Below are 15,443 nucleotides of genomic sequence, written 5' to 3' on the forward strand. Positions count from 1 at the left end.
TGCTCCCAGTGTGGAGCGGGGTGCGCAGCGGGAAAGAATGCGGTGCCATGTCCCAGTGTGGGGCAGGGGTGCGCGGCTGGAGAGCGACCCAGCATCACCCAAACTAACTCTGTGGGGAAGGAGGCAGGCAGGAGGCGGAAGGTGTCACTTCCGCGTGCGCATCTTCAATTGTCCTGCGCACACACACACACGCTTCACACGCATCTTCACACACACACACGCTTCCCACGCAGACGTCACAGGAAATCCACTTGGAAATCACACGGCAGCAGGAAGTAAGGTGTTTCCAGACCTCCTCAGGTCCGTGGGCCGTGTGCGTGCATATGTGCATGTGCACTTGTGTGTGTGTGAGCGCATGTGGGAGAGGCTGCGTGTGCCCCTCGTGGAAGCCAGCTGGGGACAGGCTCTGTCTCCCAGCAGCTCGGTGAGTGGAACTAGGTCCAGGGAAAGTCCGCATAAATGAACTCTAAGGGCTCCTGAATTATGACTTAACTGCGCTGACGAGAGATGGCAGCTGTGGAGGAAGGGGGTCCTCTGAACCCCGGGGTTGAGGTGGGGTGGGGGGTGGATAGAGCCCCCAGGGCCCAGCACAGGCGCTCCTACACGGTTGCCACCTGGAAATGAAAGTTCACGGCTGCTAAACGGGTTTTTTCACAGAAAAGCCAGAAATCTATCTTGATGTTGGCAACTCTGCTTGTGAGACCCTGTGCAAGTGTGCACGTGTGTACATGTGCATGTGTGAGTGCACACACACATGTGAATGTGTCTGTGTGAAGTGCACTCCATTTGCGGAGAGGGGTAGGATCACACTAGGTGTAGAAACCACTTCTGCCATGGTGTGGTTGGGCAAAACCAGCTCCACCAGCGGGGGAGGGAAGGTAGACTGGGGGCATGCTTGGCGGGGGTTGCAGGGTCTGGAACCACATGGGGAGGGGGTCAGGGTCTAGAACCATAGGGAGAAGGGGGTCAGGGTCTAGAACCATAGGGAGAAGGGGGTCAGGGTCTGGAACCACAGGGGGAAGGGGGTCAGGGTCTAGAACCATAGGAAGAAGGGGGTCAGTGTCTGGAACCACAGGGGGAGGGGAGTCAAGGTCTAGAACCATAGGGAGAAGGGGGTCAGGGTCTGGAACCACAGGGGGAGGGGAGTCAAGGTCTGGAACCACAGGGGGAGGGGGTCAGGGTCTAGAACCATAGGGAGAAGGGGGTCAGGGTCTGGAACCACAGGGGGAGGGGAGTCAAGGTCTGGAACCACAGGGGGAGGGGGTCAGGGTCTAGAACCATAGGGAGAAGGGGGTCAGTGTCTGGAACCACAGGGGGAGGGGAGTCAAGGTCTAGAACCACAGGGGGAGGGGGTCAGGGTCTAGAACCATAGGGAGAAGGGGGTCAGGGTCTGGAACCACAGGGGGAAGGGGGTCAGGGTCTAGAACCATAGGAAGAAGGGGGTCAGTGTCTGGAACCACAGGGGGAGGGGAGTCAAGGTCTAGAACCATAAGGAGAAGGGGGTCAGGGTCTGGAACCACAGGGAGAGGGGAGTCAAGGTCTGGAACCACAGGAGGAGGGGGTCAGGGTCTAGAACCATAGGGAGAAGGGGGTCAGGGTCTGGAACCACAGGGGGAGGGGAGTCAAGGTCTGGAACCACAGGGGGAGGGGGTCAGGGTCTAGAACCATAGGGAGAAGGGGGTCAGGGTCTGGAACCATAGGAAGAAGGGGGTCAGTGTCTGGAACCACAGGGGGAGGGGAGTCAAGGTCTAGAACCATAGGGAGAAGGGGGTCAGGGTCTGGAACCACAGGGGGAAGGGGGTCAGGGTCTGGAACCACAGGGGGAGGGGAGTCAAGGTCTGGAACCACAGGGGGAGGGGGTCAGGGTCTAGAACCATAGGGAGAAGGGGGTCAGGGTCTGGAACCACAGGGGGAGGGGAGTCAAGGTCTAGAACCACAGGGGGAGGGGGTCAGGGTCTAGAATAACAGGAGGGGGAGGAGGTCAGGGTCTGGAACCATGCAGGGGGGTGGGGGTCCCGGGTCAGGAACCCTGGGAAGGAGAGGGGCCCAGAGGTCAGCGCCAGAGCCTGGGGCATCTGCCCCCTGGACAGGCCTGTAACCCAGATCATGGTATGTGTGGTAACAGACTTGAGCCAGTGCACAAAGACAGGGTTACACGTAAAAGAAATCAAATTGTTACCACTCCTCTTCGCGTTTGTGATGTAGTTTCTCCAGCACAACCGTGTGGTTATTCTCTTGTCTTGGGAGGGCCTGGACTGCGTCCCTCTCCCCAGCTCACTGGCCCATCCCTTTGCTCCGCGGGGTAGCGCCACCCTGAGGAGGTGGCTGCCTCCTCTCAGAGTCCACTCCTCCTGTTTTTGTTAAATTTGCTCCAATGGTCATTTCTTTGCGCTGAACCCTCCACGGGAGCTGTCCTTACCACAGTCTCAACCGCCCGCGGCCGGGAGACTCCCTCTGAGCTCTCTGTCCTCTAGCTATCCTTCCCAGCAGCCAGGTGGCCACACCATGCACTGTCACAGCCAGGACACAAGCCGGGACACCACACCATGCACTGTCACAGCCAGGACACAAGCCGGGACACCACACCATGCACTGTCACAGCCTGGACACAAGCCGGGACACCACACCGTGCACTGTTGCAGCCAGGACACCTGGGCCCAGTCCCTAAGCAGCTGCAGGCCCCACATGGCCCACAGGATGCAGGCGGCCGCTCCAGCTGGAACACCTGGGGGCTCCCCTCCTTGCCCCTACTCCACACCTGACGATACCCATGACGCCCAAACCTTCACTTTTAGGTGACTGCTCCCTGCTAACCTGGGGCCCACGGCACTGCTGTCTCCAGCGGGATCTGCAGCCCCTCCCCCAGTCCTGCTGCCCCATTTCACCGAGAACCAACCAGACCCCTCTTGAGGGGGCCCCAGCCCACAACTGGGCCGCTCCCCCCCTTCTTCCCTTTCCACAGTCCACACCCCTGTGCACAACCTACTTCGTTACTGAGAACGCAAGCGACACGACTTCACTCCTTTTGTTCACTGTTGGGTCTGAGTGTGTCCGGAACATAGACATTTCTCGCAGACAGCAACGGGGTGCTCTGCCCATCGCGCCTCTGCCTGGCTTCCTCTCTGTTGTGCAGAGGTCACAGGGCCACCCTGGGGGCAGGGCCTCAACCTAGGCGAGAGCTCACCGGGTGGCCCATGGAGCCACCACCACACCGCTGGGCGCTGGCCGACCACTCCCACGATCCACAGCGTCCTTCCACGTGACTGTTTTCTTCAAAAGACCACATACATCTGACACACACGGACAAAGCCTGCCTGTCGCGATGCCTTCTACAGGGCCTTCTACTGGCCTTCTACAGGGCCAGTAACGATCCACCTCTCGGCTTAAGCCATGGCTCCCTCCATTTGCACTCACATAAGACAGGGGAAGTCAAGTCAGCACTGAACATGCTGCTCTAGAAGCCAGAGTTAAAGCTTGGTTTAGAGACCGAGTTCACATCTCCGAGAAGCAGGCTTCATGGGGGATCCGACCGTTCCGCAGGCACAGACGTGGAAAGGCACACACCAGGCTGTAATCCCATCCTGTCACCTGTCTGTGTGGGGGCTGTTCCCTCGTTTCTGGAAGGGGCCACCCATCTCCAACCCCAAGGGTGAGAACAGAGATCTGCAGGTGGTGCCCCTTCCCCCGGCACGCAGGGGAGGGCCCAAGGGAGAATGCAGCAATTGGCCCCCCCGGGCTCGCACAGTAGGGCCACCTCTCAGCCATCACGGGCCTCCCCTGGTGCCAAGCTGGCCCTCATCTTGAAGATGTGGGCATAGGGCCCTGGCGTTCCCCAAGGGCAGGTTTCTGCCCTACATTTTTAATGAGCACCGAGCAGCTGCTCTGTGCTCCGAAGGAGGGCCACACTTTCCCTCCCTTTAGAGCTGCATTCTCTGCAGGGGCGCAGCTGCTCTTCAGAGTCGGCACCCCCGATGGCACCCTGGGGTCAGGACTGACAGCATGTGGAGGCAGCCGGACTCCAGGCCCAGGCACGGGTGTCCACCTCACTCTGACTTCCACGCATCCCGTCCCGTGCACCGAACACCTGACTGCTCTTCTCTGGGCCCCTCATGTCCGTGGGTCTCTCAGCTGTCCTTTGAGACCATGGTGCGCTGGGCTTCACTACGTGGGGGTTTATTTGTGGGTGAAGGGGCACGCGGGGTGTGGTAGGTCCAGATCCGCCACTCCAGCCCCGGAGCTTTCTGTGGTCCTTGTCCGGAAAGAGGAGAACCATGAATAAAGCACATGCTGGCCTGTGCCCACTGTGCACCCTCGTCTCCGGGAACGGAGATGTGCAAACCGGCCTCCTGGCCAGCTCCACACCACCTCGGAGCCACAGAGCCACAGCACTCCCTTCCCTCGGCCCTCGCATGTGAGCCACGTGAGCCACACCCCAGGCCTGTGAAAGGAGCTCATTCTGCTGGGGATGAAAAAGGATGGAAAGGTGGCAGTCCTCATCGAAGGGGAGAGAAGGGGCTGCAGAGATCATAGGAGGGAGCCTGCGAGGCAGGGTGGGTTCGTCTGCAAATGAAGTGTATTTGTGCAGCACGTGCCTGCTGTCCTGGACCTGCCTGCTCTCACAGACACAGACCAAAACGAGGCTGTAATTACGACCTTTTCGGAAAGCTCCAGGAAGCCTGGTGGGCAAGGGGCCCTGAGTGGGGGAAGAGCTGGCTTTCGCTTCTTTCTTTAGGTGTGGGTGATGGAGGGCCTCCCTGAGGAGGTGGCCTGGAATATGAAAAGGTGGTCCACCAAGGGGCAGCAAGTGCAAAGGCCCTGAGGCCATTAGGTCTGAGGCTCAGTGAGGGTAGAGACTTCCAGGGGAGGAGACGTGCAAGCCTGGAAGGTCTGAGAGGGCTGCCCCCACCCCAGCATCATGCCTGCTTGTGGCCTGGGACATGGCTCACCTCCGCACCAGGCCTGGGCTGTTGGGTGTTGACATTTCCAGATATAAACTGATTGTTGACTTTTGAAACAAGCAGAGTCCCCTGGGGTCCTGGCCCTGTGCTAAGCGGTCACTGCAGCAGCAAGGCTCATCCCGGACTCAGGACGGCCCCCACCTGGGAGACCAGAGACTGCATGGGGCGTCCCCCCTTTTCTTTTTAAATCCCTTGAACTTGTTCTTCCCTGAAACCACTGGCAGGTTCAGTCACTTCACACTCCAGTCGCTGCCCCGTCCTGCTGGCTGGTCCCCATGCACCCCTCCCCTGGAGCTCTGAGCATTTCCACACCTGTCCTGTCCTAGGTCCCCATGTCCTTGAGTCCCAGCGTCTTGGCGTCCCTCCTGAAGGGCCACCCCTCAATGCCTCACCACAGGGAGCATCTTCCCACCACCTTGTGTGGTGACCTTACTCATGCCCCATGACCTTGACGGCAGCATGGGGCTGACTATGGCCGTCCTGTCTCTCATCCTGAGACCGAGGGAAGACACACAGAGATGCTTTGCCGTGTTGCAGCTGCCACCAGGAAGCCCCTCAAGGGTGCACAGCTGGCCAAGTGGCCGTAAGGAAGGCTGCTGGGCTCCCGGGGCCTGGCCGTCCCCACACCTCACTCGGCCACCCAGAACCTGGCGCCTGGAAGGACAGGACGGCAGATGTTGTGCGACCCAGGATGTGACCCCAGCTTTCTCCTGCCAGATGACCACCCAGCACCCACGTCCCTGAAGAGTGCTCCCTTCCCCTCTGCCGGGTTCTAGAAGAACCTACGACCCCCCTGTCATCCCCCCCAGCGCTGATTGGTCATCGCCGTTGGCAGTTTTCACGCAAGAGGAACCAGCCAATCGAACTTGCTGTCTTGGTCTGTTCTCTGGATTAGACAATTCGCGGAGCAATAAACCACACAAATTCAGAAAGCCGTCCTTAGCAACGCTAATGAATGAGCATGGTGTCTCCCGGGGATGTGGCAGCCTGGGCCCCCACACTACGGCGAGCCCCCCCATCGCCCTTGATGTCGCCTGAGGAACCAGGTCACCCGCGAGGCTGTCTCCACCTAATGCTACATGGTGCTGGTTCCTTGTCAGGGCATGAGGGCCACGTCCTCACCACCTCTGGGCTGCCGTGGACACCCCAGAGGTGACCCCCCAGCGGTGGGGCGTCTGCCTCTCGGCTCCTGGATGTGGAGGATGCCCGGCGCGGCCACTGAGGTACAAACGAGGTCTCCTTGCCTTTCTGGAAGGTGGGACCCAGCTCTGCTCGCAGTAACAGAACCAACAGCCAGGGGAGTTGCCTCTGGGATCACTTGTCCCGCCGCAAGGAGCACGAGGGGGACTAATGGGCTGGGCCCTGGAGGGTCTCACGACCACCTCTGCCCTGCTGCCTCCCTGTTGTGTGTCCCTCCTGCTCGGTGTAGCCCTGCCAGTGTAACAGACGCGGGACGCTGGGAGCGGGAAAAGGGTCCAGTGGGACCCTGGCCCCAGCCGCTCCGTGTGGGCTGTGTGACCTGGGCGGGACCCTGGGCCCCCTTGGCAGGACCTCCTCATCTGACAGCGACACACACCTGGGGATGCTGGTGAGGTAGGTCATGACATTCTGGAACTCCTTGTCGGGGACGTCGCTGAAGGCCGGGTAGTCTGGGAAGGTGATGACCGGGCTGCCGTCCTGCCCGCGCCCACCTGGGGAGAGAGCAAGGCAGCACTGAGCCCAGGCGTGGTTTTCATCAGGGAAGGAGTGCGAGCGCTTGGCGTGTGCAGAAGAGTGATGCGCGCACAAACAGGCACCTGTCACTCTGCCACCGCAGGGCAGCCAGTCCCACGCGGCTCGTCGCTTCCCAAATGAGCATAGTTGTACAGAACCAAGAACGCGCTGAGTAGGCTAACACCTCAAAGTACGGTTTTCTGTGCCTCGTAAATGCATGAGCCGCTTTAAACCCCGCACAACGCTCCGTCTCTTACCCCAGAGGCCCTAAGGCTCTGCATGCGTCTCTGACGAACCACTTCAGACAGTTTGGGTCTAAGGGGGTCATCCCCTTGGCAGTGTGGCAGGGGAGGGAGCAGAGAGCACACTTCTGAGCGGAGACACACAGCAAGGAGGAAAAGGGTGTGGGGCTCAGGACCTGGGGATGGGAGCTTCAAGCAGAAGGCTGAATTCAGTCTGGGGCCTATGTGGTTTGACGTGTCCCACAAGCAGTCTGGAGAAGCAGTGGACAGAGCAGGGGCTGATGACACGCCCGAATCACCCGGGCTCAGGTTCCATGTCTGCCTGCTAGTCGGCGCCCTGGGCGGCTGGGGACGGCCACTTGATGGGTGGGACCCATCTCTCCTGCCCTGGCCACCTGTCCTGGCCCATCGGCTGCAGGCCAGGTGCCATGTAGCTCCCAAGGCCGGGCTGCCAGACACGGTGGGGTCCACCCTCCCTGCTCACAGCTCCCTCCTAGACCCTGGCCACCCTCAGGGAGGAGGCCCACACCGTGGGGAGGAGGCCCACCCTGCCGGGAGGAGCGGCCAGCGGCACACAGGGGCCCTGAGATGCCACATGTGTGAGTGATGCCCCCGTCTAGCCAGCGCTCCATGGGGTGAAAGAACCACTGGCCACACTTTCTGAACTCCTCCCTCCCCACCCCGTCCGCCGGAATTAACAGCAAATCAATGAAGGGGGTGTCTCAGGCTAAGGTGGGGGCAGCGTGAGCAGTGCACACACTGACGTGCATGCGGGCAGCCCCCTGTGGCAGTTCCCCCAGCGTGTTTCAGGTGCGTCCTGCACAAGAAGTATCGATGGACGTTGATGGAATTACACCAAAGACCTAACTCTGCAGGAGCCAGAGGAGGGTCCCCATTGGCAAGCAGGGCTGTGCACCGTGGATGGGGCAGGGGTGGGCTCACCCTGAGCCAGCACCCATATCCTTGGAGGAATCGTGGGTAGGACGTGAGGTGGGGGCAGAACTGCCTTGGGATGGATCCCCCGTCAGTGTAACTCAGCCAAATCCCATCCTGGGAATCCTTCAGGTCCACCGGTCCCTGTGAGGCCCAGCTGGCTAGGACAGGCCCACCCAGGATGATCTCGGAAGCCCTGAAGTAGGACCCTCCTCACGCCTGCACAGTCCCCTCCCGAAACACTGGCTGGCATTTGAATGACAGAGAGAAGGTGTGTCCAGAGGGGTCCTGGGGCTCTGCCTCCTCCAAGCCAAGAGGTGGTGGGCTTACAACCTGGAGGAAGGTCAGGGTCATTAGTCTGGGTCACAAGTGCACTAAAGTTGTGAACCTTGGGGTCTTGAAAGGCATGGACGGGCTGGGGAGATGGAAGGAGCCCGCAGACCCTTGACTGAACGTCTTGTTGGCGTGGGCCACGACCCCTGTGCTGTAGACGGCTTCTTGTTTCTCTGAAGGACACCCCTCCCTCCTCGCGGTGACCGATATGCCTCACTGTGGACAAGCCCCCCAGAGGCCCCACATCCTGCTGACGACCTTTGATTCCCCCGGGTTGCCTGAGCTCCAGGGCCACGTGTTAGGGCGTGGCCTGAGGCGTGGTTCCCGGCCCCTGGGAGAAGGGCCAGGGCAGCCCCACGGGCACGGGGCTGGCTCTCAGGGCTCAGGAGGGGAAAGGGCCTGTGAGTAGGGCCGAGCGCCTGGGAAGGGCAGGTTGTCTGATCCCGACGGGGGTACTTGTACAGCTGTGAGGGTGGTCACCACAGGTGCCATCACAGCCTTAGCACCCAGGATGTGCCAGCACCGTCCAGTGGCTGGGGTCGTGCACCACAGCCAGACAGGATGGCAGGTCATCCTACAGGGTGGAGACAGAGCCCGGACCGAGGGACACAGGGGCCCAGAACAGGCCGGTGGGACAGAGCCAGCCCCTCGCCCCTATCAGCTGTGCTCTGGGGCCTCCCCCACGGAAGCTGGGTGTGCTGGACTAGGGGGGTCCCTCGCCCAGGACGCTGCAAGGATGAGGGCAGCTGTGTCCTTTCCCACTGCACCTGCTGAGGGAACATTCTGGAGACTGCAGGCAGGAGCTCTCGGGCTGTGTCCCTCTCAGGACTGACTTCCGGCCGGCTCTTCCCGTAGCTCCTGGCCAATGAGCCCTGAGCCCCCTCCTCCCAGGCAGCGTGCAGCGTCTCCTGGCCCTTGGTGGAATCAACAGCAGGCCGTGCCCAACTCGCAGTACGTGGACTAGGTCCCCTTGGTCACAGCCCGGCTCTACCCCAGCCCCTCCCTCCCTCTGGCCCAGCACTCACCGGACAGATAAGCAAAGCGTTTCTTCAGCTGGTCCTGGATGTCAGCGGCACAGAGCGGGGTGATGTCCTGGTGCATGATTTCATCTGCGGGCAGAGCAGAGGGACGCGGCTGTCATTCGGTGCAAACTGCCTCATGCAGCCATGCGCATCAGCCAACACCTAAAGGGACCAGCGGTCACGTGCTCGGAAAAAGGGATTTCAGTTTCCAACGTGCAGAGACCTTTGTCTCTTGGTGCACAGAAAACTGTGTGCTGGGTGGTTTATCAATATTTAAGATGTGCCATGTGTCAGAGGCACAGAGAAAGGAACAGGGAGGTGGTGGGAGGGAGGGAGGAGGGACGGAGGGACGTGCAGGCAGATGTGAGGGCAGGCAGCACCACCCACCCAGCACTTGCTTTGGTCTGCCAGCCTGCACCCCCGACTGGAGGTGGTCCGGGCATCCCCGCGGCCACCACAGCCCAGGTCAGCGAGGACACCGGGCAGCAGACACACAGAGGTCCACCCCGCCTGCCCGACATGGACACAGGAGGGCACCCGGCCGGGTCCCTGAGCCAGATACTGATGGAAAAGGCGGCTTAGTGTACAGGCTGTGAGTCCTGGATCGGGGTCTGGGGTGAACTGGGAGCAGCCACACCCTGGAGGCATCGCCAGGAAGCAAGAAGGTTTTGCGAGATTCTGGGCACCTGGGGTCAGGGCTGCACGTGTCACTGCGGAGAGTGTGAAACTGGGCACCAGCCCCTGCCCTGGTGTCCGCGGGCTCCTGCGTTTCTGAGTCAGCGCTTCGCTAGCGCTCACGTGATTCACAACCAGACCCTCGCTGAGCAGCGGAATTTGCATCCTGGGACATTTACACGATTTCTCAGAAGAGACTCAGGACCCAATCTGAGACGCCAGCCAAGAGAGCCTGGAGACACGGGAGCTCTTCCAGCCCGAAAATTCCAGTGGAGCTGCCGAACGCTACCTGCACGGACCAGCCTTGAAGCCGGCTCTTCCGGTCGTGCAAACAAGCAGGTGTAAACAGGTGACACGACTAGGCACACAGGCAGGTTCCACCATCCTGGCGTGCCCTGCCCTTCGACCCTGCCTACCATTGACCGGGCGCCCGCTGGCCCCACAGAGCGGCAGTGGCAGTAGCCGGCGTCAGGAAGTGACAACAGCTAGTGCTCAGAAGGTGGGGACCTGCACTGAGTCCCCAAGGGTGAGGCCGCCACCCACAGGCAGCACGATGCCTCGGCCATGGCTCTCCTCCGTGGGAGGAAATTCAGGACATTTTCCTGAATCCCAGGCAGGGCGATTTGTGCCGAGTGCAGCGCGCACCCTGCACGGGGGAGGGGCTGGACCTTCAGATTTCACATCGCATTTCCCTTCTCATGGCAGGAAGGAGTCTCTGCACAGTTAATATCAAACCTGTGCCACCTGTGCTCAGGTTCAGCCTCTGCAGCCCCAGAGACGCACATCGTTGAGCACAGACCATGGGAGGCACTTCTGGAGACCTCCCAGGGGCAGTGGAAACAGCACGGACACTGAACTGGCAAGTCCTTAACAGGGACCCAGCGTCCGTGAGGAGCACTGCCTAGACGGTTCCCCAGACCTCACCACCACCCTAGACCTCAGCATCCCCACTGGACTCCAGCAGCCCACGAGGAAAGAAAACCATGAGTGTCTGGGCCTCTGATGGATGGTAATTCTTGACTGGGTCTGACTGGCAGAGCCTTTAAGCCCTCTTCCTCTCCAAGTACCCTCTGAGCTCAGTCCTGCACAGCACAGGCTGTCTGTGCTCTGAGCCTGGCCTACCCTGATGGCACAAGGCCTTCCCACATGCTAGAGACAGGGCCATTATTGCTGACCATTCCTGTACTTTCAGTGACAGAGGGACAGTCCTGCTGGCTGGATCGATGTCAACATGAGCTTGGTTCCTTGGAGAGATGTCTCTGGGCCTTGTCACCACCCTCCTGTGGGCACTGACCATTCTCATGTTCCCAGAGCTCCTCCAATGGATGGACCAAGGTCCTTCAGGCCTCAGGGCCTTTGCATGAGTTGCTCCCTATAATGCTTCTCCCATTGTCTGCTGGCCAGTCCAGCATTACTCACTTCCTGGCCAAGATGTTACTTCTTCAGGGAGGCCTTTCTCCACCTCCTGGCCTGGGCCAGGCCTCACGGCATCCTGCACACAGGCCGGAGAGCCTGCAGCCCACTGCTCAAGCCCAGGACCCGGCCCAGCGGCCCCTGTGACAGGGGCACAAAGAACTTGTGTGGGACAGGGAAAGCAGGAGGCGCACGAGAGGGCGACTTCCCCGAGCAGCACTGGAATCCAGCTAAGTCGGCACGCAGGCTGGTGCAGAATTTCCGGAGCCCACAGATAGCTGACCACGGCAGCGCGTCTGCCTGCAGCCTCACTGCGGATTCCACGCGGGTGAGGTTTTGGGCGCAGAACTTGCTCCGACAGCATGCCGCAGGTCTAAGGCGCTGTTCCAGGTTGAACAACAGTGTTATTCTGCAGCCTGCGCTGGAAACAGCAGAATCCGCACAAACGGACTCCGTCTGAAGGTCACTATGGCTTACATGGTCACTGGCCACCCCTCATAAAGCTGGAAATAAGTAAGGACCACGGAAGTAGTTTTCGTCACGGTCACCTGGCGGCTTCGTCAAGCCCGCGGGCTCTGGGTCTCCGGGTGCGCTGGGCATGTCTCCCCCAACCCCGAAGCGCCGCTTCTGCCCACCCTGCTTCCTCGTTCAGAAGCGTGGGTCTGCAGTTTGTGGCAGAGGACAGGGCACTGCTAGTCCAGCAGGAAGTGGGGGAGTCCACGGGAGAAGGAGCAAGCCTCAGATGTCAGCAGTCCGGACAGGAAGGGGGTCGCCCCACCCGCCGGCTCATTGAAAAGGTCAGGCGAGGCCCCACTCCTGCACAGAACCTCTCTGTGTGAACACAATGTCTCACAGATAGCTACCCGCTTCCTGTCTCGGCCAGACGTGAGGGGAGAGCCCCGGGCGAGGAGCCTGTCACAGGGTCACGTCTGACGGAGGTTGACGCGGGGCACGGGCACTGAGAGGGCCCCCGGGGCCAGGGTTCAGCGCGGCTCTGGGAGCCATCTAGAAAGACAGTTGCACCCAGAACATGACAGGTGGCGCACAGCCCACTTAGCCTCGCTCACGACGTTTAGCCGCCCCAGGACCTGGCTCAGCTCCAGATGAGGACCAAGGGGAGAGGCCCCAACTGCCACAACCTGCTTGTACCGGAGCCACCAGGCCTGGCCCCTCTGGGCTGCAGCCGGAGGGCAGGGGTGGTGCGAGTCTCCTCTTTAGATCTTTCTTCCCGACACGGTGAGACTGGCCTGCAAAGTCCCCTCTGGCAAAGTGACTTAGAACCTGCTTTGGTTGAGGACAATTTCCTAACAGGGGTTGGGCAGGTGTCCACTCGAAGGGGCATCGATCCTCGACTTTCCACAGCAGTGGCTGCCTGTGGCTGTGACAAGGGCCTGCGGTGGGTGCAGAGTTGGGTGGTGGCGACTGTCCCGGGTTAGGGAGCCCCGGTGCACTGGGAGAAGCCTCGAATTTGGGTTCAGAGGCTTGTCCCTGCTGCTTCCTGGGAACCTGGGGCCTTGCTCAGAGGGAGATAGGACCTTGAGAAAGGCACGTCAGTGGGGGCTAGCAGCAGAGGCCCTCTGCCATATCTGTATCTGCCTGAAAGTCCACACCTGGAGGCTTCCGTTTATTTTCCATCGAAACACAACGTGAGGTCTTCTCTGTGTCCATAGAGTGGCACGTGGGGTTGTTTTGGCAACACAGGTGGGCGGGATTCTCACGTCACCGAGCCCATCCAGCAATCTCTGAGCCAAGAGCAAAGTGTGTGCAGACGGAACAAGGAGAAAGGAGGCTACAAACGGGGAAATCCAGACTGAGTGGGGAGGACATGGAGGCTGCAAAGGAGCCCACGTGAGCTCACAGGTCTGGGTGACATGGGAGGCTGGGGGGCGGGGCAGGGCCCACGTGGGGGCAGGCTCTGTGATTTGGGGTCTACACTGGTTGTGTGGCTGGCTCTGGCTCTCACAGCACATCATCCTGGACGTTTCCAATGGTCATTTGTTCCTGGATCAGGGCACAACTGTATCATGTCACGTCGTGAACTCAGTTCAGATGATTTCCTTATCTCAGGAAGCAAATCCTTATGTGTTTTTGCTTTTTTTGTTTTAATTTTTTTAATGTTTATTTTTGAGAGAGAGAGAGAGAGAGAGAGAGAGAGAGAGAGAGAGAGAGAAAGTGTGAGTGGGGGAGGGGCAGAGAGAGAGGGAGACACAGAATCTGAAGCAGCTGCAGGCTCCAAGCTGTCAGCACAGAGCCTGATGCAGGACTCAAACTCACCAACCTTGAGATCATGACCTGAGCTGAAGTTGGGCGCTTAACCCACTAAGCCACCCAGGTGTCCCCTTACAGGTTTTTAAATAAAACGCTGCTCAACCAAAACCGCCATCAGGGAGAAGCACCCTCCAGCACAAGGAGCTGCAAGCTCACTGGCACGCGGGGGGCAGGGATCTGGAAGCCGAACAAAGTCAGGCTGGGACGCGGGTCTGTCCCTCCCGTGTGCTGCCCGAGGCCAGTGCACAGCCTGGAGCCCTCTGGGGCCACGGGGACACCGTGTGCAGATGAAGATGTGCAGGCCCGAGGCCCAGCACACCTCCTCAGAGCTTCAGGTCTGCATCTTCCACGGCCACACCCCTTGCCTGATGGGTCTACGTCAGGCCTTCGTGGGAACCACCAAGAAGCCCCTGGAAGGGGCACGCAGAATGGACAGCGATCTGTCCTGGATGCACCACATTTTCTATCCCGCCCCATGCTGGCCACAGCCCCTGAGGGGGTTTCACAGCCGGGGCAGGGATCTCGAGGCCACCCCATGGGTGACACTTAGCTGAGGTCACAGCCATTTTCAGTTTGACAGACAGCAGGTCAGAGGCTGTGCTGTCGGTGACACGCTTAGGCACACCAGGAAGGTGTCTCCGTCTGCCATCGTCAACACCCATTCTAAGAGAGGTGTCAGCCAGGTGGGTCCCACGACACACTCTCCACCCCTGCAACAGGCCAGGCACCACAAAGGGTCCCTGCTCACACCTTACACCCTGGCTCACATGTGCTCAGGGCACTCTCTCCCATAGGGGGTTAACTGCATCACCTCTGCCGGGCATCCTGCGTGCCACAGGGCCATGGCAGACGCCAGGCTGAGATGCCACACACCGTGTCTTTGCCAAGGGCAGCAACCAAGCCCCGATGAGCCTCAGGATCCTGCTTAACACAGGCTCCAGGCAGCTCGACCAAGCTTGCAGACAGCACACAGGCCAACGCCGTGCCCTGCCCTGCCCCATATCCCTAAGTAGTGCTCGCAGTCCTGCTCCCATTGTGGGGTGTCTGGGGTCAGAGCCCCAGGTCATCTCTGCACACTCTCGGTGGTCAGGGACAGCACTGCCACCCTCCAAACTGAATGGACCACGGACTCTGGGGGGCTGGTGGGTGGGAGTGCTGAACACGTCCAGCTCCTGCAGAGCTGAGCAGAGATAACATGTGGGGAAGCCGATCGAGCCGGGCCTCATTAAAACCAAGACACGGTTCTCAGTGAAATTCTGACATGAGCCTCTGCAGAGCTCCCCCAGACCCAAGGCCTTAAATCAGTTAAGAAGCAAGTATTTCTTGAACGTCTACACTATGACCCGTTAGCGCAGCGGAAAGGACAAGACGTTGAAGAATTTTTTAAATGTAGCGGCTGGCTAGCACAGCTCCGTGACCTTCTGATGGATCCCACAGGAAACCTTTAATTGTAGAAACAGCAGTCGGTCACTGGGTAACTAAATACCCCTCATGTATCAATGGGTTTGTCACCCCAAGAGGTGAGAGCATTAGTATCCCATTTGTTGGATGAGAAAACTAATGAACAGAGAGGCTGAGTTGCCTGGGGCTGCACAGCAGGACTGCACAGATTCCAGGGGCAGTAGCTCAAAGGGAGCAGCAAGGGTGCAGCCCCTCTGAGGCCTGTCATGGGGTGGGGTGGGGGTGACTTCCAGGGGCGGGGTAAGTGGAGGTTACTAGAGGCGCCTGGCGGTGAGCCTGGACAACGGGCTCAAAGGAGCGAGCTGGAGGAGACGGACCTCTTGGTGGGCCTGGGCCACACGACGGCAGGCTGCGGGGTCCTCACCGCACGTGCTTCTGTGAGTGCCTTACCCTAGTATCAGTGGTCGGAGAAACAACCTCCGGCC

The 15,443-nt window shown here is 60.0% G+C and overlaps 1 protein-coding gene across 14 annotated transcripts in view; it reads right to left on the reverse strand.

Annotated features, from left to right (window-relative positions):
* The window catches only part of MCF2L (MCF.2 cell line derived transforming sequence like), a 133,621-nt gene that overhangs the window by 45,902 nt on the left and 72,276 nt on the right, over positions 1–15,443 (reverse strand). For all 14 annotated transcript variants that reach the window (XM_078452857.2, XM_060636645.3, XM_060636640.3 and 11 more), the window contains 2 exons: positions 9,205–9,288; positions 6,535–6,649 (listed from right to left, as the gene is read on the reverse strand). In XM_078452857.2, coding sequence (XP_078308983.2) covers positions 6,535–6,649; positions 9,205–9,288 — 199 coding nt within the window. The remainder of the gene's footprint in view (positions 1–6,534; positions 6,650–9,204; positions 9,289–15,443) is intronic.

Source organism: Panthera onca, chromosome A1, assembly GCF_046562875.1.
Source record: "Panthera onca isolate mPanOnc1 chromosome A1, mPanOnc1 haplotype 2, whole genome shotgun sequence".
NCBI lineage: Eukaryota > Metazoa > Chordata > Mammalia > Carnivora > Felidae > Panthera > Panthera onca.